Source organism: Brassica napus, chromosome C6, assembly GCF_020379485.1.
Source record: "Brassica napus cultivar Da-Ae chromosome C6, Da-Ae, whole genome shotgun sequence".
Lineage (NCBI taxonomy): Eukaryota > Viridiplantae > Streptophyta > Magnoliopsida > Brassicales > Brassicaceae > Brassica > Brassica napus.
Window position 1 is genome coordinate 10,891,402 of NC_063449.1, and position 27,503 is coordinate 10,918,904.

General features: G+C 41.1%; 1 protein-coding gene across 4 annotated transcripts; it reads left to right on the forward strand.

Annotated features, from left to right (window-relative positions):
• The first annotated feature begins 8,994 nt into the window (after nucleotides 1-8,994).
• On the forward strand, nucleotides 8,995-13,842 carry LOC106348464 (glutamine-dependent NAD(+) synthetase-like). Of its 4 annotated transcripts, none has more exons than XR_007324895.1 (15): nucleotides 8,995-9,245; nucleotides 9,574-9,730; nucleotides 9,952-10,175; nucleotides 10,255-10,560; nucleotides 10,642-10,865; nucleotides 10,941-11,044; nucleotides 11,163-11,297; nucleotides 11,373-11,541; nucleotides 11,633-11,768; nucleotides 12,338-12,476; nucleotides 12,541-12,717; nucleotides 12,787-12,954; nucleotides 13,015-13,132; nucleotides 13,210-13,338; nucleotides 13,412-13,482. XR_007324895.1 is itself a non-coding variant. In XM_013788210.3 (15 exons), exons 3-15 carry the CDS (start codon nucleotides 9,982-9,984, stop codon nucleotides 13,616-13,618), a joined length of 2,184 nt encoding a protein of 727 aa, XP_013643664.1. In that variant the 5' UTR covers nucleotides 8,996-9,245; nucleotides 9,574-9,730; nucleotides 9,952-9,981; the 3' UTR covers nucleotides 13,619-13,842. The 4 variants fall into 4 exon arrangements, 3 of the variants coding, with proteins under 3 accessions (XP_013643664.1, XP_048616470.1, XP_022560752.1); XM_013788210.3 differs by having other exon boundaries at nucleotides 8,996-9,245; nucleotides 13,037-13,132; nucleotides 13,412-13,842; XM_048760513.1 differs by having other exon boundaries at nucleotides 9,029-9,245; nucleotides 9,497-9,730; nucleotides 13,037-13,132; nucleotides 13,412-13,842.
• Nucleotides 13,843-27,503: the final 13,661 nt, after the last annotated feature.

Sequence of the window (27,503 nt, forward strand, 5' to 3'; positions counted from 1 at the left end):
TGACTAGATCTGGTCTTCTATCTATTTTCTATGTCTCTTTTTCATACATTTCTATTTAGTATCTTTGACTACAAGTTGTATAAGTGTGAGAACACATCCATGAAATAAAGCAATCGATTTTCCTTATTCCTTATTGAGTTTTCTCTCTTTGTTCTTTGCTTAGAACATCCTTGTTCTCTTGGTGAGGTTATCTCCGAGTGAATCCCTTTCTTTGAGCCGGACTTGTGTGTCAAATCAAGCGGCCATTGAAACTTCTGGTAGTATCATCGGGTCTTCCGCAGCCCTTTGTGTCACTAAACAATCCATCAGTTCTCTATCTATTTAGATCGAGTTCATATCATCAGATCCGGTTGAGTGTTCGTTCCTTAGGGTTCTTCAAAAAGCAAGAACCAAATACTCCAGTGAGAGATAGGAGTCGCCTAAGTCTTTCTTTTACTGTTTTGATCTCTGAAACAGACCTTGCAAATCACTCCCCAACATTGAACCAGTGCTTGTAAATAGACCACTACATAACTTATTACTCTCCAAACAAAAGAAAAAACAAAATTCAAATCCTGATACTAGACATCCATTACCTTTGGTTGGTGTTCAATGTAACTTATATTTTGCTTCTTGAATGTTTGTGTTATCCACACCTATCATGTGCTTAACCCATTCTTCTGCTCCAAAAGAGCTTCCATTAGATGCTATGTCTTCACAATCTCCGTTCCTCAGCCTCGTATAAGTGCACCAACAAAGGCGATTCTCTTAGATTCTCCATGATCTCAATAACCCAATTCCACAAACCACTTATCGAGCTTATACCGGGACACAACGAATTCGCAGCCTTTCCTTTATCAGATTTCTCCCGTTCAAGCTGGACTGATGCAAAATCAGCCATGTTACTGAAACGAATACACACGCGCCACCATCGCAATCATCTATTCTGGTATTTCATCGCCAGCTAGCTCCCCCAACAATACCACTCTCTCCGGCGTCCTCTATTCGCCTAAACCCTACCTTCCTTCCATCGCCAGCCAATCCTCCGCCTCTGGATTAGTCACATTTGTAGTAAAAAATATCCTAAGCTTTAAAGTTCTTGTCAATAGTTACATTTTTGCCAGAGAATATGCAACTATGAGCGGTCTTATAGAAATTAGAAGATTGTTCGATTACTAATTTGAAGAGGAGAGTAAATGATGAATTAGTGGAAGAAGTGGGTGTTGTTTGTAACCGGTGACGATTTAGTTTCACAATTGGCGAGAGTTACAAAGAAGAAGATAATAAATAGGTTTGCACAAACCGACTAAGGAACGTCTCTCTTATGGGCCTCCTATGAAAAGTAAACTATTAAAACTTAGCAAATATCAAAATAAAACAATCAGCCCAAATTAAAATCACGAAAAAAGCAGCTTGAGAATTTTTTTTCAAAGGAGACAGGTGTCCAAATTTGTCTACTCATTCCTGATAATGTGGCGGCAGGAGAAGAGAAAAAAACCTGTTTTATTGTTATAGATTTTAAAACCAAAACAAAATAAAATAATTAAATCAATTAACGTTATGTGAATTAAGATTGGTTAACTGGTTAGAGTTGTTGGTCTTTGATAAGCCCTGATTAGGGTTTATCTGAAATGGGTTAGAAAGGGGAGAGAGATAGAGAGAATGGGGGCTGAGAGTATAAGTTTTGTTGATAAATATTTTGATACCATAAACTTAGAGATAACGCCCTTTAAGTAACACTACAACTTATTCAAAACGACAACGTACTATAAAGCTCATATTAATATAAAACCCTCTTTCTCACCAAGAGGTTTACCCACACTTCATCGTCTGTTCCCCTTAGCCACTTAACTTCACCTTCTTGGACCTGCTCCTCTTATCCACGAATGCTAATGGGACAGCCAACTTATCAATACCCCCTCGAAGAAGACTCAGCTTGTCCTCAAGCTGGAACTCCGGAAACTGCTCCAACAACATCTTAACCGGCTCCCATGTACATTCGAAATCAGGTAGTCCCTTCCACTTAACTAGCACCTCAGCCTTCTTATCCACTCCTGATTTCCTGATCTCTAACAAGTCGTCGGGCTCAGTATTCCACTCAAGCGATGAGGAAAGGACTAAAGGTAGCTCCTGAACCTTAGTGTGAGGCGCCACAGCCTGCTTCAATTGAGAGACGTGAAAGACAGGGTGAACCTGGCTGTGCGCTGGGAGCGCCAGTTTATAAGCTACCTTCCCAACTCTTTTCTCCACCAGATTATGACCAAAGAACCGAGGAGCCAACTTCTCTACTCTTTTCATGGCCACTGTTGTTTGTCGGTATGGTCTCAGCTTCAAATAAACCCAATCTCCTACTGCAAACTCAACCTCACGTCGCTTCTTATTCGCAGCTACCTGCATCCTAGCCTGAGCCGTAGCCAGGTTGTCTCGAAGTTCTTGAAGCAGAGCATCACGATTCTGTAACAGCCCTTCTACCTCTGCGTTAGCTGTAGGCACATCTCCAAACCTCAACAAATTCGGTGGGTCTCTCCCGTAAAGAGCACGGAATGGCGTGGTGTTAGAAGATGAATGGTGAGAGGTGTTGTACCAATATTCAGCCCACGGTAGCCATTGACTCCACGCTGAAGGTTTTCTTCCTGCGAAGCACCTCAGATAAGCTTCTAGACACCGGTTGACTACCTCCGTCTGACCATCCGATTGCGGGTGATAAGCAGTACTCTTGTGCAGAGCTGTACCTTGACTTTCAAACAACGCTGCCCAAAAGTTACTCAAAAATACTCTGTCTCTATCTGATACCATCGTCTCCGGAAAGCCGTGGAGCTTAATCACCTCTCTGATAAAAACCTTAGCTACAGACTTCGCAGTGAAAGGGTGCTTCAAGGGAATAAAATGCGCATACTTCGTCAATCTGTCAACCACGACCAAGATCACGTCAAACCCTTTTGATACTGGCAACCCCTCTACAAAATCTAAGCTGATATCAGCCCATACTTGCTCGGGGATGGGTAGTGGGGACAACAAGCCTGCTGGTGAGAGCGTTGAGTATTTGTTTCTCTGACAGACCTCGCATGATTTGATGAACTCTGTGATGTCGCTTCTCATTCTCTTCCAGTACACTTCTCTCGCCATTCTTTTAAAAGTCTTCAGCACCCCTTCATGCCCACCTACTGCACTGTCATGGAACTGACTCATCAATGCTGGAATAAACGGTGAATTAGCTGGAATCACCAATCTCCTATCCTTGAACAAGAACCCATTCTCTACGCTGTAACCCTCATACTCATTCTCTTCTCTTTTCACCCCGATCATGATCTCTTGCATCAGCTCATCCTTCTCTGCTTGAATTGCTAACTCATCCATGTCGATAGACAACGGAGCTGTTAACTGGAACCTCTTAAGTTCAGCCGCGTCGTCAGTCTCTTCCACTCGACGAGATAATGCATCAGCCACTCTATTCTCCTTCCCTGATCTATACTCAATAGTGTAGTTAAGACCAAGCAGCTTAGAAGCCCACTTTTGTTGTTCTACTGATACTGCCTTCTGATCCAACAGGTGCCTCAAACTCTTTTGATCCGTTCTTATTGTGAACTGATGACCCGTAAGATAATGCCTCCATTTGGTAACAGCGAAGACTATAGCCAAAAGCTCCCTTTCATATACCGACTTTACTCTGCCCTTGCTCGAAAATCCTTTACTAATGTAAGCCACTGGTCTGTTCTCTTGAGATAACACTGCCCCAATCCCACTACCTGAAGCGTCAGTCTCAACTACGAAAGGCTTGGAGAAGTCTGGCAGCCTTAATACTGGTAACTCACTCATAGCTTCCTTCAGTCTGTTAAACGCTTGCATAGCTTTCGGAGTCCAGCAGAACCCACCCTTCTTTAAAAGCTCAGTCATAGGTCGAGCTATCCTCCCATAACTTAAAACGAACTTGCTATAATAGCCAGTAAGCCCCAAGAACCCCCTCAAGGCTGTTACGTTCTTCGGCGGTGGCCACTTCTTCATTGCTTCGACCTTTTCCGGATCTGCTGAAACCCCATCTTTGGTGATCACGTGACCCAAATATGCGATCCTTCTCTGCCCGAAAGCACATTTCTTCTCGTTCGCATAAAAACGGTGAGCTTTCAACACTTGTAACACTATCTTCAAGTGCTCCTGGTGCGCCTTCTCATCTCTACTATACACCAGTATGTCGTCAAAAAAGACTAACACGAACTTTCTCAAGTACGGCTTGAAGATGTCATTCATCACAGAATGAAACGTCGAGGGGGCATTAGTGAGCCCAAAAGGCATCACTAGAAACTCGTAATGGCCCTCGTGCGTCTTAAAAGCCGTCTTCCCTACGTCACCAGCCTTAACTCTTATCTGATGGTAACCGGATTTGAGATCGAGTTTAGAGAAAATTGTTGCTCCTTCCAACTCATCGAGCAACTCTTCAATCACGGGAATGGGGTAACGATCCGGTATGGTACTCTTGTTCACCGCCCTGTAGTCGACGCAGAAACGTAGACCACCATCCTTCTTCTTGACTAACAATACCGGGCTCGAGAAGGGACTGATACTAGGCTTTATAATCCCGGCTTGTAACATCTTCTGTACCAGTTTCTCGATCTCGTTCTTCTGAAGATGAGAATATCGGTAAGGTCTTATGTTAATAGGTGATGTTCCTTCGTGCAACGTAATGGCATGCTCCCTTGACCTCTTGGGCGGCAGCCCTGTAGGCATGTTGAACACCTCCTTGAATTGTCGGATCAGCCTTTGAATGTTATGACTCGGCTTTACCAACCGCTCCTGCTCGCCGACATTCTCAAACAGCTCCTGCAATTCCAACAAGTAAACACCTCCTTCGCTTCCACACAACTTCTCCATGGACTTGAGTGACACCTGAGCCCGCACGAGTGAAGGGTCACTGGCCAGCGTTACCCACTCATTGTCAACTTGGAACCGTAAGATATGCAGACCCCAATTTATTCTTGTTTCTCCCAGCGATGCTAACCACGTATAGCCCAGCACCATGTCTGTATCTCCCAACTCAAACAGCAAAAATTCACCTTGTATCTCAACTCCCTGAACGACCAACTTGAGATCTACACACTTCCCTTTTCCAGTGATAATTCGACCATCTCCAATGGCCACGCCAAACTCCGGGGTAGGCATTAAAGGTAGGCCGAGGTTCTCTACCAACCTAGTGGCGATGAAACTGTAAGAGGCTCCAGAATCAATCAGAACTACTACCTCCTCTCCTCCAACGTTTCCTCTAATCCTCATGGTTCTCTTTGTTGTGAGGCCAACCATGGATTGTAGAGAGAGAACCTGTAGCTCTTGCTTATTGTTGGTTTCCTGTTCCTCTCCTAGTTCATCCTCAGCTTCGTCGTCTCCTTCTGACTCCTCTTCAACCTCCAAACATTTATACTTTTGAAATGTTTTGCATCTGTGTCCTGCAAAGTACCGCTCTCCACATTGCCTACACGGGTTATGCACTGCCCTTCTCTGGTCCCCTCCTTTACCATCTCGTTGTGCATCCAATGACCTCCTCGCAGGAGTGGTTTCCCCCGGATTAGATGGAGATACACTCGAGCTTCTCTGGTTGGAGTTAAGCGCTGGGGCTGAGTTAGTTCGCTGGAATGGTCGAGAGTGATACGCATGCGATCATTTTCTTGCTCCTCAATGATCTTCGCTGTATCCACTATCTCATCCATACCCATTGGCCTCAACCTCACAACTTGCTCCCTCAAGCTTATCTTCATACCATGTAAGAAAATCTCTTCCAACACATCGTTAGGAACGTGTGGAACTTCTGCAGATAACTCTTCAAACTGCTCACGGTACTCAGATATGGTTCCCGTGTGACGTAGTCGCAGCATTTGACTAAGAATGGTTCCTCCCCGGGAGGGTTTGAACCTCCTTCTTAGTTTCATTTTAAAATCCCTCCAATCCAATAGCTCATCCCGATCCTGAATCATCCTCAACCATGTCACCGCACACCCCACCATACTCGCCATTGCTTGAGTAAGTTTCTCCTCTTCTTCCGTTTGGTTCACTGAGAAGCACTTATCCACCCTAAAAATCCAATCATCAGGGTTTTTCCCTTCAAAATCGGGTAACTCAAGCTTCTTCTGAGGTGGTGAACTCTTCTGCAACACTGAGTAACCAGAAGACCCCGCGGTGAACGGTGTCTTGGAAATCTCTGCTGCTCTTAACGGAACCGCGTTCTCCGGAAGGGTTAGGATTCCCTTCTCGCTTCGCATCTGCAGACCTTTCTCCTGTGGTTGACGACCTTCTTCTAACGAACGATGTGCCTCCACTGCACCTTCCTTAACAGATCTAGGGTTTTCCAGGTTCGTTACCGCAGCGATCGTAACACCCATCGGTTTCTCCTCTAGGGATTGACGGTGTCTCTCCTCCGCGCGTTTCTCATTCTCCAGGGCTCGAAGGTTGTTCGCTTTCATCTCCGCTCGCATCTCCTCGATGATGCTCGCGAGTCCGCCAAGCTGACCCTCAATCGCAGTCATCCGATCTGCGTTAGAATCTTGCTTTGGTGGCATTTTGTTGCTCTGATACCAATGATAAGTCCTGATTAGGGTTTATCTGAAATGGGTTAGAAAGGGGAGAGAGATAGAGAGAATGGGGGCTGAGAGTATAAGTTTTGTTGATAAATATTTTGATACCATAAACTTAGGGATAACGGCCTTTAAGTAACACTACAACTTATTCAAAACGACAACGTACTATAACTCATATTAATATAAAACTCTCTTTCTCACCAAGAGGTTTATCCACACTTCATCTTCTGTTCCCCTTAGCCGCTTAACTTCACCTTCTTGGACATGCTCCTCTTCTCCACGAATGCTAATGGGACAGCCAACTTATCAGTCTTTATTAGCAAAAGCTGAAACTGCCAAACGGTTCAATAAGGCTCGATTCTTCAACAGATTTTCTTATACTCCCCAATCAAGTCCCTAACAAAAGATTTGAAAAAGACAGAAGTGTAAGAGGAAGATATGATAAAAAAAACAAAAGACTATGCTATCATCATGTGACATTCTTGCTTGATTTACCTTCTTTGTTGAAGAAATATGTAATGACCCACCATCTCCACTATCCCCACCATCTCCACCATCCCCACCACTTCCACCATCTCCACCATCTCCACCATCTCCACCATCCCCAACTTCTTTAAAGAGAAAGAGGAGAGAGAGAGAGAGAGAGAGAGAGAGAAAGAGAGAGGGAAAGAGAGAGAAAGCTCACCTGAGCTCGTCGCCGGAGCAACCGTGTGCCGTGATCACGTTCAGCTTGCCACCACCGATAAACGCCATAGGTAACCGCCGGAAACCGCATTCCTTAAGCTCAGTTTCGTTTCCGTTTAGTAAATCGTCCATAACTTCCTAACCATTGATCATCTCGTGCATCCAAGGCCATCATCGTGTTCCTCTCGTCAAGACGAAGCCGTAGACACCAACCACGCCTCAATTGGAGCACGGACGAAGCCGCATGCGCCTCCCGAAGATTCGTCTCGGCGCGCGCGTGAAATACACGCGCCGCCGCCGTCCGCCGGAGCCACCGCGAGTTCCGGCCACTCGCCGCCGTCTCCGACCAACGTTCGCCGGAGCCGCCGTGACCGACCACCGTCCGTTCGCCGCCGAGAAGCTGCCGCCGTCGCCGCCGTTGACTTTCCCGTAAGCCGCCGCGTCGCCGTCGCCGCCGGTGACCGACACCGGTGACTCGCCGGCGACTCGCCAACTCGGCCGAGTCAACCCAGTGAGTCAACTCGGTGACTCGGTCAACCGGTGGTTTGACCGGTTTAAATCGATTTCGATTCGGTTAGGTTAAACCGGTCGGATAAAATCAATTGAAAATCGGTTAGGAAAAACCGGATTAATTAATTGATTTATTAATTAATTAAATAATTAATCTTTGACCAGCGGGTTGACTTTTCAGTAAATACCCGTTTTAAACCGTTCGAAAGGCGTTCTGACTCGAAATTTCGATCTGATTTCAGATTTGGAGTCCATTTGAGCAGCGGGAGTTCATAGATACCACCTCTTATTGTTGCTAAGGTGAGGGTCTATTCTCGAACTTCTCGTACACGGCTTAGGACCTCGAATAAATATAGTTTATTTCTAATGTGTTTCGTCTGTGTGAAATCGAGTCTATCATTACTTGTTTAGTTTTAGGTTCTTTGCATAAACCGGAACTAGGGGGTTAGAGGATTCAACATTGATTGTTTCACTTAATGTAAATTCTTAGCTAGGATTGTTTTTGTTTGGAGACGGATACAGAGACGGACTTCTGTATGCCGGATTGCATGGAGGTCACAGCCAACTTTAGTCGACCGGTTGAGCTGTAGACTGGAAGTGTCGATATATCGTCTACGGGCGTGTGTTACCGAGCACTTTTTCGGTGTGTGTATGAACCGAGCACCTTTTCGGTAGTGTTTTGGCCTGTTAGTGGACGGCGAGTGTGCACCTCGCTAGGACCATTGTTTGTTGCTTGAGTACTTTAGGTACTGTGTTTGACATGAATTAGAATTAAATTATATTTATTCGGAGTGCTATGTCCGGGTTCATGGACTTCGGGGTAGCATCCCATACCTCGCTGAGCGATTCCCCTGTCGCTCACCCCTCCTTCTTTCCCCCTTTTAGGTGAGACCGACGAGCAAGAGTGATTATCGGACCGGTGCTATTGGGCTTTTGGGCTTCTATCGCTTTTACCGCTTTTATCTTTATCGGGTCTTTAGGCCTTTGGACTTTTATCGTTTATGTTATTCTTATTTCAGACTTTCGGTTTATGTCGTATTTTATATTTCGGATGTTATCAATGTTGGGCTTTTAGGCCTTTTGGTATCGTATTGACTTTTAAATTATGATATGAAGATTATTATTATTTGAGTTGTATTATTATTTTATTTCCGTTTTTATCAATTTATTATTATATTTTGAAAGTGGCGGGTGTGACAAAATAGTTCGCTTCCCTCTAGGTTTCTCTTTTGTCCATCAACAGTAATTTCCCATAAGCAAAAGCTCAAATAAGATCAGACCAAACAGAGAAACATATGAGTGTTAGATTCATTGTTTCTGTCACTTACCGTATAGAGATGGAAATGAGAAGCCCAACTAAAGATTCTTCTTCTCCCTCATCGTTTCCTCTCTACTTTTTTTTTTTTTTTTTTTTGGTGGTGTGTGTGTGGAAACCAACGATTATGGATCAGTAAAAGAATCTTACTCTCGAGCGCTCAGAAGAACGATTGGCCTATACGATTTCCCAGCAAGGTATGAAGTTCCTCAGATTCCTTTAGAACTCAATCTACCTCTCTGCTGTTTTAGTTCTCAGGCGATTTTGAAAATTTCTACTTTATTTTTGAAGATTTCGTACCAAATATATGAAATTGATTCCCGGATAGGTATAGATATTCTCCTTCTTGATTCATAGGTTTATTTTGAATTTGGTTAGAATCATATACTACAATCTTTTTTTTTTTTTTTTAGTTGATTTGTTTTCATATTGGTTTTTGAATTTAAAGGAAGTAGCACCTTGTTAGTTGGATGTGAGCTAGAATATCCTTTTAGCCATTGATGAGTGGTGAATGCATTGTTCCAGGAGCCAGAGCCCCTTGTTGCTATGTGGCTGGTAAGATTTCTGGAAGGGCCTTCACGGTGTCAGCATAACGTTGGAGTGTTACTCTAAGCTCATTGCCATATTACTCAGCCAAACTTCACCACACAAAAAAAAAAAAAAAAAAGAGGCTTTTTATCAGGTCTCTAAGATTCTCCATTCGAAGTTGCGTTGAATATTTACTTTTCATCTTTGTATTTACTGTTTTTTTCGTTTGCTATCCTGCATATTGTTTTAACTGTGAATCTCTTTGATCTCTCAGTATGAAAACAAAATAGGGGCAAGCTTTTGGATATGATTCCATTTATGATCGTCTCTCAAACTATTTTAAAATGACTGACTCATACATTGTACTGTATGTAGAATAATACACTACTTGAGCGACGAACGAAGATGAGGCTGTTGAAGGTCGCCACGTGTAACTTGAATCAATGGGCCATGGAATTCGAATGCAACATGAAGAACATCAAGGCTTCGATTTCCCAGGCAAAGGCTGCCGGTGCTGTCATCAGGCTTGGACCCGAGCTCGAGGTCACTGGCTATGGCTGCGAGGATCACTTCTTGGAGCTTGACACCGTCACTCACGCGTACGCATGCTTCTCTCTTTTTAGCTCCCATTAGATTGATGGAATCTAGTTCTTGAATCACGCTTTTACACATTTTCAGGTGGGAGTGTTTGAAGGAGTTGCTGCTTGGTGATTGGACAGATGGAATCTTGTGTAGCATAGGAATGCCTGTGATCAGAGGAGCAGAGCGGTATAACTGTCAGGTTCTCTGTTTGAACAGAAGAATCATCATGATTCGACCAAAACTGTGCCTCGCAAACGATGGGAACTATAGGGAGCTGAGGTGGTTCACTGCTTGGAAGCAGAGAGGAGAGCTCGATGAGTTTCACCTCCCTATTCACGTTTCAGAGGCCTTGTCACAGACATCAGTCCCTTTTGGTTATGGTTACATCCAGTTTATCGACACGTAAGTCTTCATATAATGCTGTCAATGATTTTCTCAGTGATTCTAAACAGTATCAATCAACTATTATATTTCCTTTATCAGAGCTGTTGCAGTCGAAGTCTGCGAGGAGCTGTTTAGTCCAGTCCCTCCTCATGCTGAGCTTGCGTTGAACGGGGTGGAGGTATTTATGAATGCAAGTGGGAGTCATCACCAACTAAGAAAGCTAAATATTCGCTTGAACGCTTTCATGGGAGCTACTAACGCTCGTGGTGGGGTTTATATGTACAGTAATCAACAGGGATGCGATGGTGGCCGCTTATACTACGGTATGTTCAAAGAACCTTGGATGATTAAAATCTTTAAATTTTGAGTGATTCTTATCTACTTTTTCTTGTGTGTAGATGGATGTGCATGCATTGTTGTAAACGGGCATGTTGTAGCTCAAGGCTCACAGTTTTCATTGAAGGACGTTGAGGTCATTATTTCCCAAGTGGATCTAGATGCGGTATCCTACATTTATCCTCTGTTGTTACTTCCTTTAATGATATATATATATATATATATATATATATATATAATGACGAAGCTGTTAAGACAATTTTTGCTTTCTTTGGTTGAGAAAGGTTGCTAGTCTTCGGGGATCTATAAGCAGTTTTCAGGAACAGGCAAGCTGCAAGGTTAAAGTATCTTCAGTATATGTGCCCTATAAGCTGACACAGTCCTTCAACCTGAAAATGACACTAAGCAGTCCGAAGAAGGTTTTAAATGCTCCTCTGCTTCCCATTAATCTTTGAACTTGAGTGAATGTTTTAGATATTTGTTCAAGTGTGTAGATCATGTACCACTCTCCACAAGAAGAAATAGCCTTTGGTCCTGCGTGCTGGCTATGGGACTATCTGAGAAGAAGTGGAGCTTCAGGGTTTTTGCTTCCCCTTTCTGGTGGAGCAGACAGCTCGTCTGTGGCGGCTATTGTCGGGTGCATGTGCCAACTTGTTGTCAAAGGTATGTTGAGCTGTGTTTGTCTTGTTGGACAAACACGTGAATAACTTAAAAAAGAGACTTACATGATGTTGATATCTTCATGATCGTGTAGAGATTGCGAATGGAGATGAGCAAGTGAAAACTGATGCGAAACGAATTGGGAACTATGCTGATGGACAGTTTCCTACTGATAGCAAAGAGTTTGCCAAGCGTATATTTTACACTGTCTTTATGGGGTCCGAAAACAGGTAAATCAGTGAAACTAGGGCTGGGATTTTTTACCGAACCGAACTTGCCGAAATTTAGGTTTTCGGTTAGTTCGGTAAGAAAGTTCGGTAACAAAAAAATTATGGTTTTTGGTTCGGTTTGGTCATCTGTTAGTTCGGTTTTCTAAAGAATTTTTTTTCCAAACAGTACCAATCTTATCGAAATGTTGAACCCAACTAACCAAAATCCGAACCGAAATATAAATAACAAACTGAGTAACTAACCAAAATCCGAACCGAATTAACCAAATTAACAAAAAAATTTCAAATTTTATTCAATTTAAACCAAAAATTTAACCGAATTAACCGCAAAGCCAAAAAATTTGGTAATTTTTTTTGAAACCAAACTAACCGAAAACCGAACCGAATCAAATCAAATTTTTTCGGTTATTTCGACCGACCTGAAATGACCGAATTCAGAACTATCCGAAGAAACTGAATCCGCAGGCCTAAGTGAAACCTAGGGATGAGGATGCGAGTTTTGGTCGTAGTGGTGGGATTTTTGCAGCAAACATCAACTTTTTCCCCATGTTTAAATCTCAAATTTGCAGTTCCAAGGAGACAAAAATGCGTGCAAAGCAGCTGGCAGATGAGATCGGTGCGTGGCATCTTGATGTTTGTATAGATGGCGTTGTCTCTGCGGTTCTATCTTTATTTCAAACGGTTACAGGCAAGCGGCCTCGCTATAAGGTAAAGCATGAATTTAGAAACAGCTGAACCAACCTAAATATGATTAAAATGGTTTTGTGTATAGGTTGATGGAGGATCAAATGCCGAGAACCTTGGATTGCAGAACATACAAGCACGGATGAGAATGGTGTTAGCGTTTATGTTAGCGTCTCTCTTGCCTTGGGTTCATAGCAAGTCAGGATTTTACCTTGTTCTAGGCAGCTCCAACGTTGATGAAGGACTTCGTGGTTACCTGACTAAGGTGATGAGTACCGCTACATCTCAGTTCCCAATAGATTGTTAATTTAATTAATTCTTTTGGTTGGAACAGTATGATTGTAGCTCAGCAGACATAAACCCAATAGGAAGTATCAGTAAACAGGATCTGAGGTTGTTCTTAAGATGGGCTGCAACGAATCTCGGTTATCAATCTTTGGCAGATATAGAAGCTGCTCCGCCAACAGCCGAGCTTGAGCCCATTCGTTCTGACTATACTCAGGTAAATAACAAAACTGTTTGTGAGTCAATATCTGAAGTGAATAAAGGCGTGTGTTTTCAGACATCTTGAGTTGTGAAAACAGCTTGATGAAGTCGACATGGGAATGACATATGAAGAGCTTTCAGTCTATGGAAGAATGAGGAAAATATTCCGGTGTGGTCCAGTTTCCATGTTCAAGGTTTGAGTTATGATCTTCAGACAAAGGTACTAAATCATGATGCACTGAAACTGACTTTGTGTCTGTTGATTCTGCAGAATCTATGTTACAAGTGGGGAACAAAGCTAAGCCCAGCAGAAGTAGCTGAGAAAGTGAAATACTTCTTCAAATATTATTCGATTAATCGACACAAGATGACTGTCCTTACACCATCCTACCACGCTGAGGTACTACGTCTGTTTGTCTGAAACATGTTTGGAATCTGTCTTGAGAGAGAACTCATTGTGATTTTTGTTGCAGAGTTACTCTCCAGAAGACAACAGGTTTGATCTGAGGCAGTTTCTGTACAACAGCAAGTGGCCATACCAGTTCAAAAAGATTGATGAGATTGTTGATGGCTTAAATGGCGACTCGGTTGCGTTCCCGGAAGAAGAAGAAGAAGCAACCTCCAGCCAAGAATTTGGGGTCGTAGCAGCAAATTCTGGTGACCCAAGCGCAGGTCTCTGATGAACATATCTCCCCTACCCACTCTGTTTCAACTCAAAGTGGAAGTTTGGAACAATAAGGAAAAATAAAAAAAACATCTTTGTGTGTCACTGAAATGTATAAAGTTGGTGTTGAAACAAAAAGAACACTATTTACTTCCAGTAAGTTTACTTTTTAAGTGCGACATTGAGTCATTCATCATTTGAACTTGTTAACCAGTTCATTTATAAACAAATTTTGGTACAGTTACCACCCTCCCTCTCATTAATAAATATTAGGGGCATTGTGTAAGGCCCCGACCCGGTTTCCCTTACCGCCGGTACGTCCTCAGTTCGCTTCCCTCGACCAAACTGGCCCTAACTGAATTATTCTCTTAACTTAGGATTTTTATCCATTTTTCCTCTATCAGGTTCAGTTCAGTTCCCTAAATTCATTAAATCTATCCAGCATCCTAGCAAAATACTAAGACTGACAAAATAATAAACATGTACCTCACTGCCTCAATGCTAGTTGTCCGCCAGTCCATCCATACGCTTCATCCTTGTTGTCTTCACCCTTTTCCCATTCGTTCTTATCCAGCCAGCTCGATCAGATACTTAACCGAATCCCCTTGTTACTTAGTCACTCAGCCAACCATCCCCACATGACCATGAACAAAGAGAGACGGTTGGGTTTCCAACCAGCCATCCAGAACAGACAGTACGCCAGCCTTTCTAGCGTTCCAGCACCAAACTTCCGATAACCGCCTCAGATACTGTTACCCTTGATCCATAACCAGTCGCTAATCATATCATGATCAGACAGTACATCAATCGGTCCATACAACTCTCGTTTCGACAGTAACCACACGGCCATCCAGTCCCTCAGTCACACACAACACGCTCCCGTTCAGCATATCCTAACCGCCGACTGAGCGGTTCTTCTGCATGATCCAGACTTTGTATCCAGACCTCACACCAGTCCATCATAGCCCCGACCGATTCCCTTTCCTGGATGACACTAACCATGGTGATACACAGTCCCAATCGCATCCCATCAAGACGCTCACCATCGGTACATGGCTCCACCGCACATAGACTTAGCCGATACAGCCCTTCCCATGGCTTGTCCTTAATTCCGCACCAGAAGGAACAACAGACGCCGCGATCATTCTTCTTAAATGATCGCCCCTCTCATGGAACCAGAACCAGACGCGCATCCGTACATCTGCAAGGCCACCGCTCGACTTTAGGAAAAGTCGGGAAGGATCCGATCAGTCCTACTCGGCAATCTCAGACTCTCTCCCGGTCCTCTCTATCTTTCCCTGTATTCTCTTTTCTTTTCAGAATCGTCATCCCCTTTCTGATCCGCGAAATCCCTTCCTAAAAATCAGACTGACGGTTTTCCTTCTCGGCATAACTGCCCTTAACCACCCCCTCGCGGTTACACCAATCCTTAACCCTTGGAACTGTCCCAGCGCGCCTCCGATCATTCAGTAACTGCACTCAGACAATTTTACTTAATTCCCCAGCAGTTCCCCAGCAGTTTTGAGTCCCCCTCCAACTGCCCGTAAGCCAACTGCTATATAACTGCTGTAGCAGTTCCACGACTCCACTGTCCTTGTCGGTTAGTATCCGGTAACCGCTCCGTAACCGCTCATGTAACCGTCCTGATAACTGCTCGGTAACTGTTCCAGTAACCGTTCCCGCCTTTTTCCTTGGCTAATCAGTTCATGTTTAGCTCTGTATCCGTTCCCGCCAGAACGTATATTAATCAGTCCGTTGGCAGACTAACTGATCTCGGATGACAAGTCCAACTGCCTTGTCTGAATCCGTCCAGCTTAGTCTGACAAGCTCAACTGCTATGTTCGAACATATATTATCGTCTTAACCTGACCAGTACTATCCAGATGTAATGTCCAACATATCTATCCCGTCTGATCAGTCCGACCTTGGACTGATCCAGTTTAGACTGCGGGACGGGGATGCTACAAGTCTCCCCCACTTAGAGTGAACTCGTCCTCGAGTTCAGCAGTCAATTGAACTTTGTTCTATCCAATCAGAACAGTCTCCCCCACTTGGAATAAATCCCAATCAAACGGCACTCATGCCTTGACTCAATGTTCAGGCTTTCGGTCAGTCGACCATTACTGTGTTCCAGACTTCCTGATCATAATCACGCTTGGAGTTGATCTTAGATATCAATTATTCGATCCGGTCTCTTTACCATTTTTTATTTTTTATTTTTAAATCTCAACAGACTCGGTTCAGTGCACCAACTCACTAAGCATATTAGTCCTTACTTCCGAGCAATCTCTTGGTGTTTGGACACACACTTTGGCGAGAACGCTAGACTCCCAACAGTGCTGACCAATTTACCTCAATTCTCGAAGTGTTAACTCACTATCTTAGTTAAGTTTTTCCAGCTTAAACCTTAACCAATCACAGTCACTTATTGACTCAACTTTAGTCCCTCCGGAACTCAATTCCAACCAGTCTCAGTCCAATCCTGACTTGACTGTTTGATTCTCGTACTCCAGTGTTCCTTAGCATGGCCAAACTCCGAATATTAGGAACTTAATCTTTTCAGAACGCATGGATCTCATCTTGATCCTTACAGTTGTTTCCCTCAGATCACTCCTTGATCCTAACCTGTCCCCGACCACTTATGATCGACATCAGCTTTTTCAGATCTTTACTGATCTTTATTGACACCTCCGAATCATTCTTGATCCTTACAGACATTTCTTACCGGATCCTACACTTGATCCCTTGCACAGTTTCCCTTTCGGACTCCCAGTCCTTCCCGGTTCACAATTCCAAAATGACAAACTCATCTAGTTCCTATTGACTCAGTCACGGTTATGTCTTGGAAACTCAGCAGTTCCCAAACGACATCAGTTCATACAATACGTACCTAACAGACAGACGTCCTACAGACATGTGATGGAAAACTCTCACTAGTTCCCATCCATGCTTTCATCGCGATCGGAAACCCACAGTAGTGAACTCCTTGAGTTCCAGTAACAGTACAGTTATGTCTTGGAAGGTACATCTCCCACAGACATCAGATTGGATTTCCGCAGACTACAGTACAGACACGCGATGGCGAACTATTCTAGTTCCCATCGACGCGATTACAGTTACGTCTTGGCAACTCTCCGGTTCCCACATACGTCAGGACAGTACACGCGATGACAGACAGTCACGTCTTGGAAACTCTCGGTTTCCATAGACGCCAGAGCATACAGTATTAGTACAGTTACGCCTTAGCAAACCCATTCAGTTTCTAAGGGCATATCATCTCCACTAACACTAATGTTTCAGTATTCCCACTTGTCCAGTTGATCAAACACTTAGTCTAGTCTAGCATTATCATTCCAAGTCATCGAGCAGCCGACTAGTAATCCAGCTAAGTCTTAATGAGCATCTCAGCCATAAGCACCTAGACTGATCTAGACTCTCGCATGAAAGGAATCAATAATCTAAACTCAAATGATCGTCCCAAATTTTCGAGCCATCATAAAAAATCCAGCAAGCCTTAGCAAGCATCACAGCGCCAAAGTACATTGTCTGATCTAGACGCTCCTGGTAGGAACCGATCATTTACTACTTTTGAAATTCTGACCACAACTCATCATCAATAGCATCTTGTACCTCCGAGTATTTTCTTGATCACTTAACAAGTCTTTGGCAAGTACACCTGACTTCCAATCTCTTGTTTCGATGATCTCAATTCTCAGACCGCACAAACCTACTAAGACAATCAAGCTTAGTCAGTCTTGACAATTCCATTGTCCATTTTTTTTTTTAATATCCAGACTTGCTTACACTTGCCACTTGCTATGTGTAAGTCTTACGCAGATTTTTCCGAATCCTTCAATGGAACTTCCAGTTTCAATTTCCCGGACCAGCTTGTCCATTACCTTGGAAATCCTAGAATCCGTCTAAGCATTCTCAACAGACGTTCCATTCGAATGTAAGTCTCTGTACTTCATATCCCAGCATCAGTGCCTTAGCCATTAGTCCTTAGGCTCTTCCATGGACGACTTGTCCAACTCAGTTTTCCGTTCACAACCTTCAGCTCATCCACTCGGCTATTCTACCTTGAACCTTTCCGCTGAAGTCTTCTTGCCAAATTCAGTTATGGACGTCTAGTCCATACAGAGTTAAAACTCATCAGCTCCTTGGCTCCGTATCCGACATCATTGTCCTTGACAGTTCCTTGTCTTATTTAGACTTTTCCGAAGCATCCTTGGCTTTCTCGAGCCACTTGATTCAATCCTAACTCCAGTCAGCTTATTATCCTTAAGCTTCAGAATACACTTCGTCAATCTTTCCCGTTTCTTCACTTCATAACCCGGATCCATTGACTTAAATAAATCTCTCGGTTGTTTCCAACACTTAGAAAAATTTATTGGATAACTCTCTCGAGTAATCCAGAACACCTTAAGTAATCCGATCATTCTCCAAATGATCTTAACTCAGACTTCATTCAACCAATCCAATCATTCATCAATGATCTTATCTCTGGTTTCTTTACATTTAGACTTCCAACTTACATTTGCCCATACAAAGTGTAAGTCTGACTTGATCACTCCCAAGATGAAGTCTCTCGTCAGTTCTCCAATGCTCGCGCTTAGCATTTTCCACGTCTATTCGGTCTAGACAAATCTTGAATAATCCTTCAAACTCTGTCCTAGAACCGTAATCGCTCTGATACCACTTGTAAGGCTCCGACCCGGTTTCCCTTACCGCCGGTACGTCCTCAGTTCGCTTCTCTCGACCAAACTGGCCCTAACCGAATTATTCTCTTAACTTAGGATTTTTATCCAGTTTTACTCTATGAGGTTCAGTTCAGTTCCCTAAGTTCATTAAATCTACCCAGCATCCTAGAAAAATACTAAGACTGACAAAATAATAAACATGTACCTCACTGCCTCAATGCTAGTTGTCCGCCAGTCCATCCATACGCTTCATCCTTGTTGTCTTCACCCTTTTCCCATTCGTTCTTATCCAGCCAGATCGATCAGATACTTAACCGAATCCCCTTGTTACTTAGTCACTTAGCCAACCATCCCCACATGACCATGAACAAAGAGAGATGGCTGGGTTCCAACCAGGCATCCAGAACAGACAGTACGCCAGCCTTTCTAGCATTCCAGCACCAAACTTCCGATAACCGCCTCAGATACTGTTACCCTTGATCCATAACCAGTCGCTAATCATACCATGATCAGACAGTACATCAATCGGTCTATACAACTCTCGTTTCGACAGTAACCACACGGCCATCCAGTCCCTCAGTCACACACAACACGCTCCAGTTCAGCATATCCTAACCGCCGACTGAGCGGTTCTTCTACATGATCCAGACTTTGTATCCAGACATCACACCAGTCCATCATAGCCCCGACCGATTCCCTTTCCCGGATCACACTAACCATGGCGATACACATTCCCAACCGCATCCCATCAAGACGCTCACCATCAGTACATGGCTCCACCGCACATAGACTTTGCCGATACAACCCTTCCCATGGCTTGTCCTTAATTCCGCACCAGAAGGAACAACAGACGCCACGATCATTCTTCTTAAATGATCGCCCCCCTCATGGAAATAGAACCAGACGCGCATCCGTACATCCGCAAGGCCACCGCTCGACTTTAGGAAAAGTCGGGAAGGATCCAATCAGTCCTACTCGGTGATCTTAGACTCTCTCCCGGTCCTCTCTATCTTTCCCTGTATTATCTTTTCTTTTCAGAATCGTCATCCCCTTTCTGATCCGCGAAATCCCTTCCTAAAAATCAGACTGACGGTTTTCCTTCTCGGCATAACTGCCCTTAACCACCCCCTCGCGGTTACACCAATCCTTAACCCTTGGAACTGTCCCAGCGCGCCTCCGATCATTCAGTAACTGCACTCGGCCGATTTTACTTAACTTCCCAGCAGTTCCCCTGCAGTTTTGAGTCCCCCTCCAACTGCCCGTAAACCAACTGCTATATAACTGTTGTAGCAGTTCCACGACTCTACTGTCCTTGTCGGTTAGTATCCGGTAACCGCTCCGTAACCGCTCATGTAACCGTCCTGATAACTGCTCGGTAACTGTTCCAGTAACCGTTCCCGCCTTTTTCCTTGGCTAATCAGTTCATGTTTAGCTCTGTATCCGTTCCCGCCAGAACGTATATTAATCAGTCCGTTGGCTGACTAACTGATCTCGGATGACAAGTCCAACTGCCTTGTCTGAATCCGTCCAGCTTAGTCTGACAAGCTCAACTGCTATGTTCGGACAGATATTATCGTCTTAACCTGACCAGTACTATCCAGATGTAATGTCCAACATATCTATCCCGTTTGATCAGTCCGACCTTGGACTGATCCAGTTCAGACTGCGGGACGGGGATGCTACACATTGCCCCCGCGCTTGTGAACATAGTTCTTTTTTTGTCTCAATATCTGTTAGGGTTATTGTAGCTGTGAATTTTACGTATTTGGGTTGATCATTGTTTTTCAAGTTTTTTTATTGTTATAGGGTTAGAGTTGTGATGATGAACTGTGTATGCAATATTCTCCACTCACGAAGGTTAATGTGATTGATATAGTTCGTGGTGTTGCATGCTGTGTCACTGAAACTTATTGTTTGTTTGTCTTTTTAATTTGTTACTTATACTGTTGAGATTACATAAATTATATTAAGGTTGTTGAGAGTACCTTTTGTTTCTGAATATTTTTTTCCGGTTTATTTGTGTAAGTTGTGTGTATTAAGTAATATTTTTTTTTTATTCTTATTACGTTGGTTACATGTTTTATTTTATTTTTAAACTTGTTGCTTTTACCGGACATTTAAAACAAATACATGAAGACTTGTAAAAATAATTATAAAATGAGTGACAATTAGTATTTGAGCCTTAATGGGTTTTAAACGAATATATGTATTTTTCATAAGAAGACAATAACATTGGCCTGTCGACATTAAACATGTAAGCTATTTTCATAAGACAAGAGGAGTGAGCAGGTGGAGATGTTGTTGTCGCCTTTGTGTCTTTTGGGATTGTCTCTTGTATCTCCTGGTGTGGTTGTGTTTATTTCTCTTTTATTTGATGAGTAATATGTAAACAAAAATCATTGTTAGTTGTATTTATCAGAGTTTGTAACTTACTCTGTTTTTTTTTGTTTAGGTAATTTCACTGATCTTGGTTGTCGTCTTCATCTTCTTCGTAAGCATCTGCGAAAATAAGTTTGTAAATTGTTAAATAGCTGGTCGTGTAGTTTGTATTTGTTTAGCTGACTCAATGTATATGTCATTGAGTTTTAGTTGAGTTGATTGATTTGGTATATATTTGTTTTGAAGTTTATTTGTAAGATTAGACAAAAAGAGAGGTGATCATTAATGATTCGTCTTTTTTGAGATTCTAGTTTTTGGTGTTTTGATTGTTTGGGTTATTGTGGTTTCTTTTAAGTTGTAAAATAAAGAATTATATAAAATTAGATTGATAAGTGAGGGAGATAAATAGACGACCACAAATCTTGGATAGAAAATATTTTTGATTATTGATGTTATCACAATATAGACAGTAATATAAAGAGAATTATGTGTTGATTGTTTCTTACGGATCAATGAGGAGACGGGTAACAACTCGAGTTGTTTTATTGGTGAGGTCAGAGCCCTGGACATAAACAGATTTGTTCAACCACATCTGCGAGTTTAAATATCAATTATGATATCGAAACATAATATAAACCCAGATGCAATATGATAATATACCTGAAAGTTCTAGGTTTGTCTTCGCAATCACTTGGAGATTGTCGAACAATCTATTCTTGACTGGAAATTGATCTCATGAGCATCCGTGATGACTTTATCAATAATGGTTAGTGAGATGAAACAAATGAGGAATGAATGATCAGTTATCTTGTACATGCTTGAGCACCTAGCAACCTCAAAATGATCGATTTTCTCAATGGAACCTGCTTTCAAAGATGACATGTAATGATTAGCACGTCCGACGAGAGTAAACCCATGAATCACAGAATCTACAAATAATATTATTCAACAAAGAATCATGAAATCAATTAAAACAATTATGTTAAATAAGTATGATAGATCGAAGATTAATTTACTTTTTCATCAAGGAAGAGAACCGTGATTCCCACAAACTCCATGTCTTTCTTGAAGTTCATGGAATCCCATAAGCGGAGGAAGCCAGAGGCTATGCTCTGACTACTACGACCAAGACGGAGAGACTCGAAGGTTGAGTGACAGACGCCGGTTTGAGGAACTGGAGAGGCAGAGAGAAACATTTTCTAGAAGATGGTTAAAGCTAAGAGGAATCAATGAGTTTTGTGGAGATGCATATTGGGTTCATCAAAGATGAGAATCATATATATAGGATTTACAGAGGGGCTACAAATCAGGAACATTTATGATAAAGTGATTTAAGATGGGGACATGAAGAGTTCACTGGTGAAAAAATAGATTACGAACACACACGGCGCAACTCTGTAACTCTGACTTTTTTGAGACAATGATGAAAAGAACCCCAACTCATGTTAAACGACAACAATTTACAATATAGGAAAACCATAATCGTTGCAAACTTAATATTTTTTTTCATATAACGTGATGAATCCCATTTAAAAATGAAACCCATAATACACTTGTAGGCCCGACCCTCAGAGGAAGCCGAAGAAACAAGGGCTTCCGACTTTCATAAATATATATTAGGTTCAGCCATTAATATACAAAGTATCATTTAGCTTACTGGTATAAATTTTGGTGTTTATATCTCAATAACCCTGGTTCGAGCCCTGGTGACACTTTTTCACACTTTTTAAAAGTGGAGCCCACAAAACGCTGATGTGGCGCGATGAGAAGTGAGCAAAAACTCAACTATTAAAATATAGATTTAGATTAAAATATATATCTATTTTAATATCATTTAGATTAAACTATATACCATATAAAAAATACATAAAAATGTTAATTTTGAAATTTTAGAAATATGTATCATACTTGAATTGATTATAATTATATATTTTTGCAGTTTTAATTTGATCAAATCATTAAAATATATTTTGCATATCTTTCTTCTTATTATTTAAAAATTTAAAAGTATTTTCTTAGAAGATTAGTGTTTAAAATAAAATTTGGTTTCAAAATATGCATTTTTAAGTTTTTGATGCAATTTTAGTAGTTAATAATGGTAAATTGTACAATTTACAAAATAATTGTAATTTTCAAAATACTACTTACTTAGAATTATAGAAAACTTCGGCCGGCCCGTCCTACGGGCGAGATGATAATTTGAAAATAATTTAAATTGTTAGAGTAAATATTTTTGATTTTTGTCTAATAATTGTTTTATTTTAAAATGTTTTGTTCTATATTAATATGATTCATTATTTTATTGATTGTTATTCTTTATCTAGTTTCATTCTCATTCATTATTTTATTGATTGTTATTCTTTATCTAGTTTCATTCTCATTACAATTAACTAATTTTTTTCTTAGGATTAATAAGATTGTTTATTTGAAGTTTTATTCTGTTTTTATTTCAGTGGTATAAAATTGTTGATTTATTCATTCTCTTACATTATTTTATATCGTGGGTCTCTTATTTTACTATATAACTATATATTTTGTTTTTATTTTTATGTAGTTGTGAATCTGTGTTTTATATTTATTTATTTATTGTGTGTAGATCGCAGGAAGAGAATGTTATGGGTTGGTTACTAATTTTTGACTCTTTCCGTATATATTATTTATGAAATTTAATAATGTTATTGATTAATATACATGTCCTACATTTGAATTTGCGATGTATACTTTTTTACCTATCAATATTATGGGTGTACAATCTATTTCTATTATTTTATATGTTTGTACACATGTTAGAATAATTTATAGTATAAAATAAGAGTTGTATGTGGACGAAATGTAAAAATGTAAACAGAGTGAAGAGTCACAAAATAATAGTGATTGTAGTCTTGCAATTGATGTTGTTGCCGAAACATTAGAGTGGATGATAATTAGTGGGATGCTACCTCTTGTGTCTTCCTGAACCTGTATCCAAGACATCCAAGCATTAGAGCCGGTTGCTTTCACTGCAAGTAATGAGATGTTTCAAGTACCAGTGCCAAGTAATGGGTGTTGTCAGTTCCTGTAAGCGAAATCAAGTTGATAGGAATACGAATATAAGGATCGGGATGATACGAATATAAGCTGTTACTTATTATAAATGGAATCTCAATACCTCCAACCATCTTTGGGTCAATCTAAGCCTAAGTAGAGGGGTTTGAAGGCAATAAAAAACAAACGGGAATAAGATTAATCAACAACTAAACAGATGAAAATGAATTGCAATCAGAAACCTCTATAACACTAACTCAATTGTTGTATCATCGAATTCTAAGTCATTAAGAACATGAAAATGAGAACCGAGCAGCATATTCACATCAATCTTATAATCAAGCTCACATATCTAAAGGGAACTTTTTTTTTTTTTTCAAAGAAAAGGTATCTCAAGGGAATTTAATACAGATGAGTGTCATAATCCATAACCACAGTGTTGTAAACTGAGTAATACCTACCTGGTTTCCGGCTTTCCAGGGAGAGACGGACTTGCCTTGCCAATGGATTCGATGGTTCCGAGAGCAGTTGAGACGAGGGTAAGAGCTAAATCCAGATGGTGGAGAGTAAGAACTAAGTCTCTGCAGAGCATCAGCGATTCAGAGCAGTGCCAAGAACTCTATCTAATAAGAACCTCATCGCCATAAACTGTTCATCAGAGCAGAACCTCTGGCGTACATGATGAAGAAACCAAGCCAGTTTTGTCGTGCTCTTGGAAAGACAATATTTTGCATCTCTACGACTTCCCATCGTAAGTCCTGCAAAAAAATATTTGTTTTCCAAATCTCTCCGACTCTTTTTTCTATCTTGTTTCCCTACATATATCTTGTTTTGACGTTTGAGTTGTTTTAAGGGTGAACTCGGAAAATAATACGGCAAAACCTTGGAGAGAAGCTGGCACCATCGTATAACTCGCCATTGACACACCACCAGAAGCTTTATTCTTAACTTAGTCCACAAAGACCGCCAAAGATAGATACAGCAACATAATAATAACAACTTCGACTAGTTTTGAGAACAAAAAAAAAAAAAAACGTTTGGTCTTAATTCCATCCGAATTGCTGATTCATTCTCCTTTCTTTCTTCCAAGCTACTTCTCCTGGTTTTGTATTTGATCCGTTAATCAAATTTTCAACTTTGACTACCACTTCAAAGATAGATCCTAAGATTTTGAAAGTGAGGGACGAACAAAGTAATGTAATGTTGAATGAATATGAGAAGAGAAGAGGGAATAAAACAGAGAAACTAATAACAACAATTATTTCTATGAAGAAATCTCCATACTGAAGCAAAGCATTATGATGATTGATGAATTTCGGCGAAGCTTACCTCTTTATTTATAGAATAACTTTTGTAACCATCGAGGAGGGTGAAGGTGCTATTGAATGCGAGTTAATGAAGGTGGTGGTTTAATGGAGTGAATGAGAACGTAGATGACGGAGATTCAATGAAAGCTTAGACCGTTACACCTCTTCTGGTAAGAGGCGGTGGCCTGTACTTGGATCGACGCGACGGTGACGTCTTCTTAACGTAGACGGAAGAACTGGAAACATACTTGGGTTTATACGTAAAACCTGAAAGCCCAGATATAATAAAGCCCAAACAAATTGTATTTACGTTTTAATGAAACGCTGCGGATTGTGTACGTGGACACGTGTCGCATCCAGGGACATCGACTTTCTGATATGTCATCCCATATAGCTTCACGTGAGGGATGTTATTAGTAATATATATACAAAAGAGCGAAATGATCCGCAGAAAGGAATTAATAGAAGACGAAGGGAATACATGCGGATTTGTTTCTGTTTTCACCCTAAGGAAATAATAGAAGACGGGCGGAATTTTATTATAAAGAAGGGTTCTTTCACTCCTCCTTGCACCACATGTGCGTCCACGTCAGAAAGTCATTGCACGAGAGGACGACACGTGTCCGCCGGTTGAAACTCACTGTTTCATCAATTTTTTTTGACTAATCGTCTTCATCAACTTAACGCCGACTTTTAGGGTTCATTCACATCTTTCGTCAATGGATTCCGACATGGTGGAGATCGCTCCTCCTGCGTTTGCTTGGTGTTCGAAAACTCTAGAAATCCACAAAGGTTGAATCTTTGTATCCTTTTTTGTAGTTTATGTATCCATTTTTATTGACTCCATCAACATGAAGATCCTGAGTCGTACATGAGCAGTTTTTATAAATCTTATCCCCAATTCGAAAAGGGTTTTCCGGCGATGAATGCTCTCCGGCCTTAAAAAGGTTTGTAAGTTTTCATGTGTTTCCAAAGAACGCTGTCTTATTTGACATTTTTGGTCGAACAGAGTTTGTATTTATTGTTGTTTCCAACTAACTAAGCTTTTTTTTTGGAATCGGATTCGCAGGCCGCCATAAAGGTTGCCTTTTTCATTTGCTTTCTGCACATTTTTGTTAAATCTATTTGTTAGTTGAGATGCAGAAGCTTCTGATTTAATTTATTTGTTGATGCGTTGAATGTCTGATTGAGATAACAAAATCGTCTTTACTTTTCTCTTTGCTATGAATTTGTGAGTGTGTGAGTGTTGAGATGCCTTTGATTTTGGTTTTCGCTTTATGTGTTTTATGTTGAAGAGGGGGCTGTGACACTTTGTCGGAGGGAGTATCTGTAAAATACAAGTCTAATTTAGGCTTCGATGATCAGCCTGCTGCACAAGCTATCACTTCACAGACTATGGGTTGCAATCTTCAAACGTCAACACTAAACACCCTACAAAACCCAGACTTGAATTTTGATCTTCTATTCTGTTTTCTTCTTCGTGGATGATATGCTCACTGTTGCTGATATGCTCAATTGTTATTTTCTTCTTCGCAGACTATTCTGTTTTCTTCTTCGTGGATGATATGCCCAACACTTAACACTAGCTTGGAAACTAACGACAGTTGCTGATATGCTCAGTTTAATTTCCTCAGTGATGGAATATCAGACACTTGATCTTCTATTATGCTCATTTTAAACATAACCACTCTTTGCTGTCTGTGTGTTGTGGCAAATGAAATAAGAGAGTATGTTTTGATATAGGGAGGTCTGGAAACTTATCCTCTTACGCCTTGATCCAGTTTGCAATCTATTTTCTTCATGGCCACAGCTCTTATCATGGTTGAGGCAAGGCTCAGCAGCTGCTCCTAAAACGATGAGGACTGTGGTGGCTCAAGCTGCAATTTTTCTTCTATGGCGTCAACGCAACAAACGCAACAACTTTCTTCACAACCAGCAGTCAATAAATGTCATAAGTATGTTTAGAGTCATCAACCAGAAGTGCATGACTGGCTTCCTGTTTTTTCTTTATTTTTGCCATGGAGTTCAGTTAGATTAGGTTCTTACATTTGTAGTTTCACATTTCATTTTTCAATGATATTAACATATTTTAGCCAAAAAGAACAATAATACTATCAGACTTTACAACACAGTTTGCACATTATCTGAATGTGCTATTTATTTTCAGTTTCATATGTTATATCGATTAGCAAATTTTCTAACGTAATGAAGGAGTCAACTTTAGTATACGAAAATAATACATGAGGAGAATGTAGGTTATGGATAAAAAGATTAAAATGTTTTTCCGATAACATATTTTGTAATGACAAGATAAAGAAAACTCAAACGTCAAAAACGACATCCCTAAATATGCAAAAAGTTAACCAATATATTATATAAAGCAAATCAACTTCAGAATTCTACAATTTCACATGCAATATATCAAATTCCTTCTCCAGTTATTAAGAAGATTTTTAAAAGCAATAAAAGTTAATACAAAAGGTTAGCATTT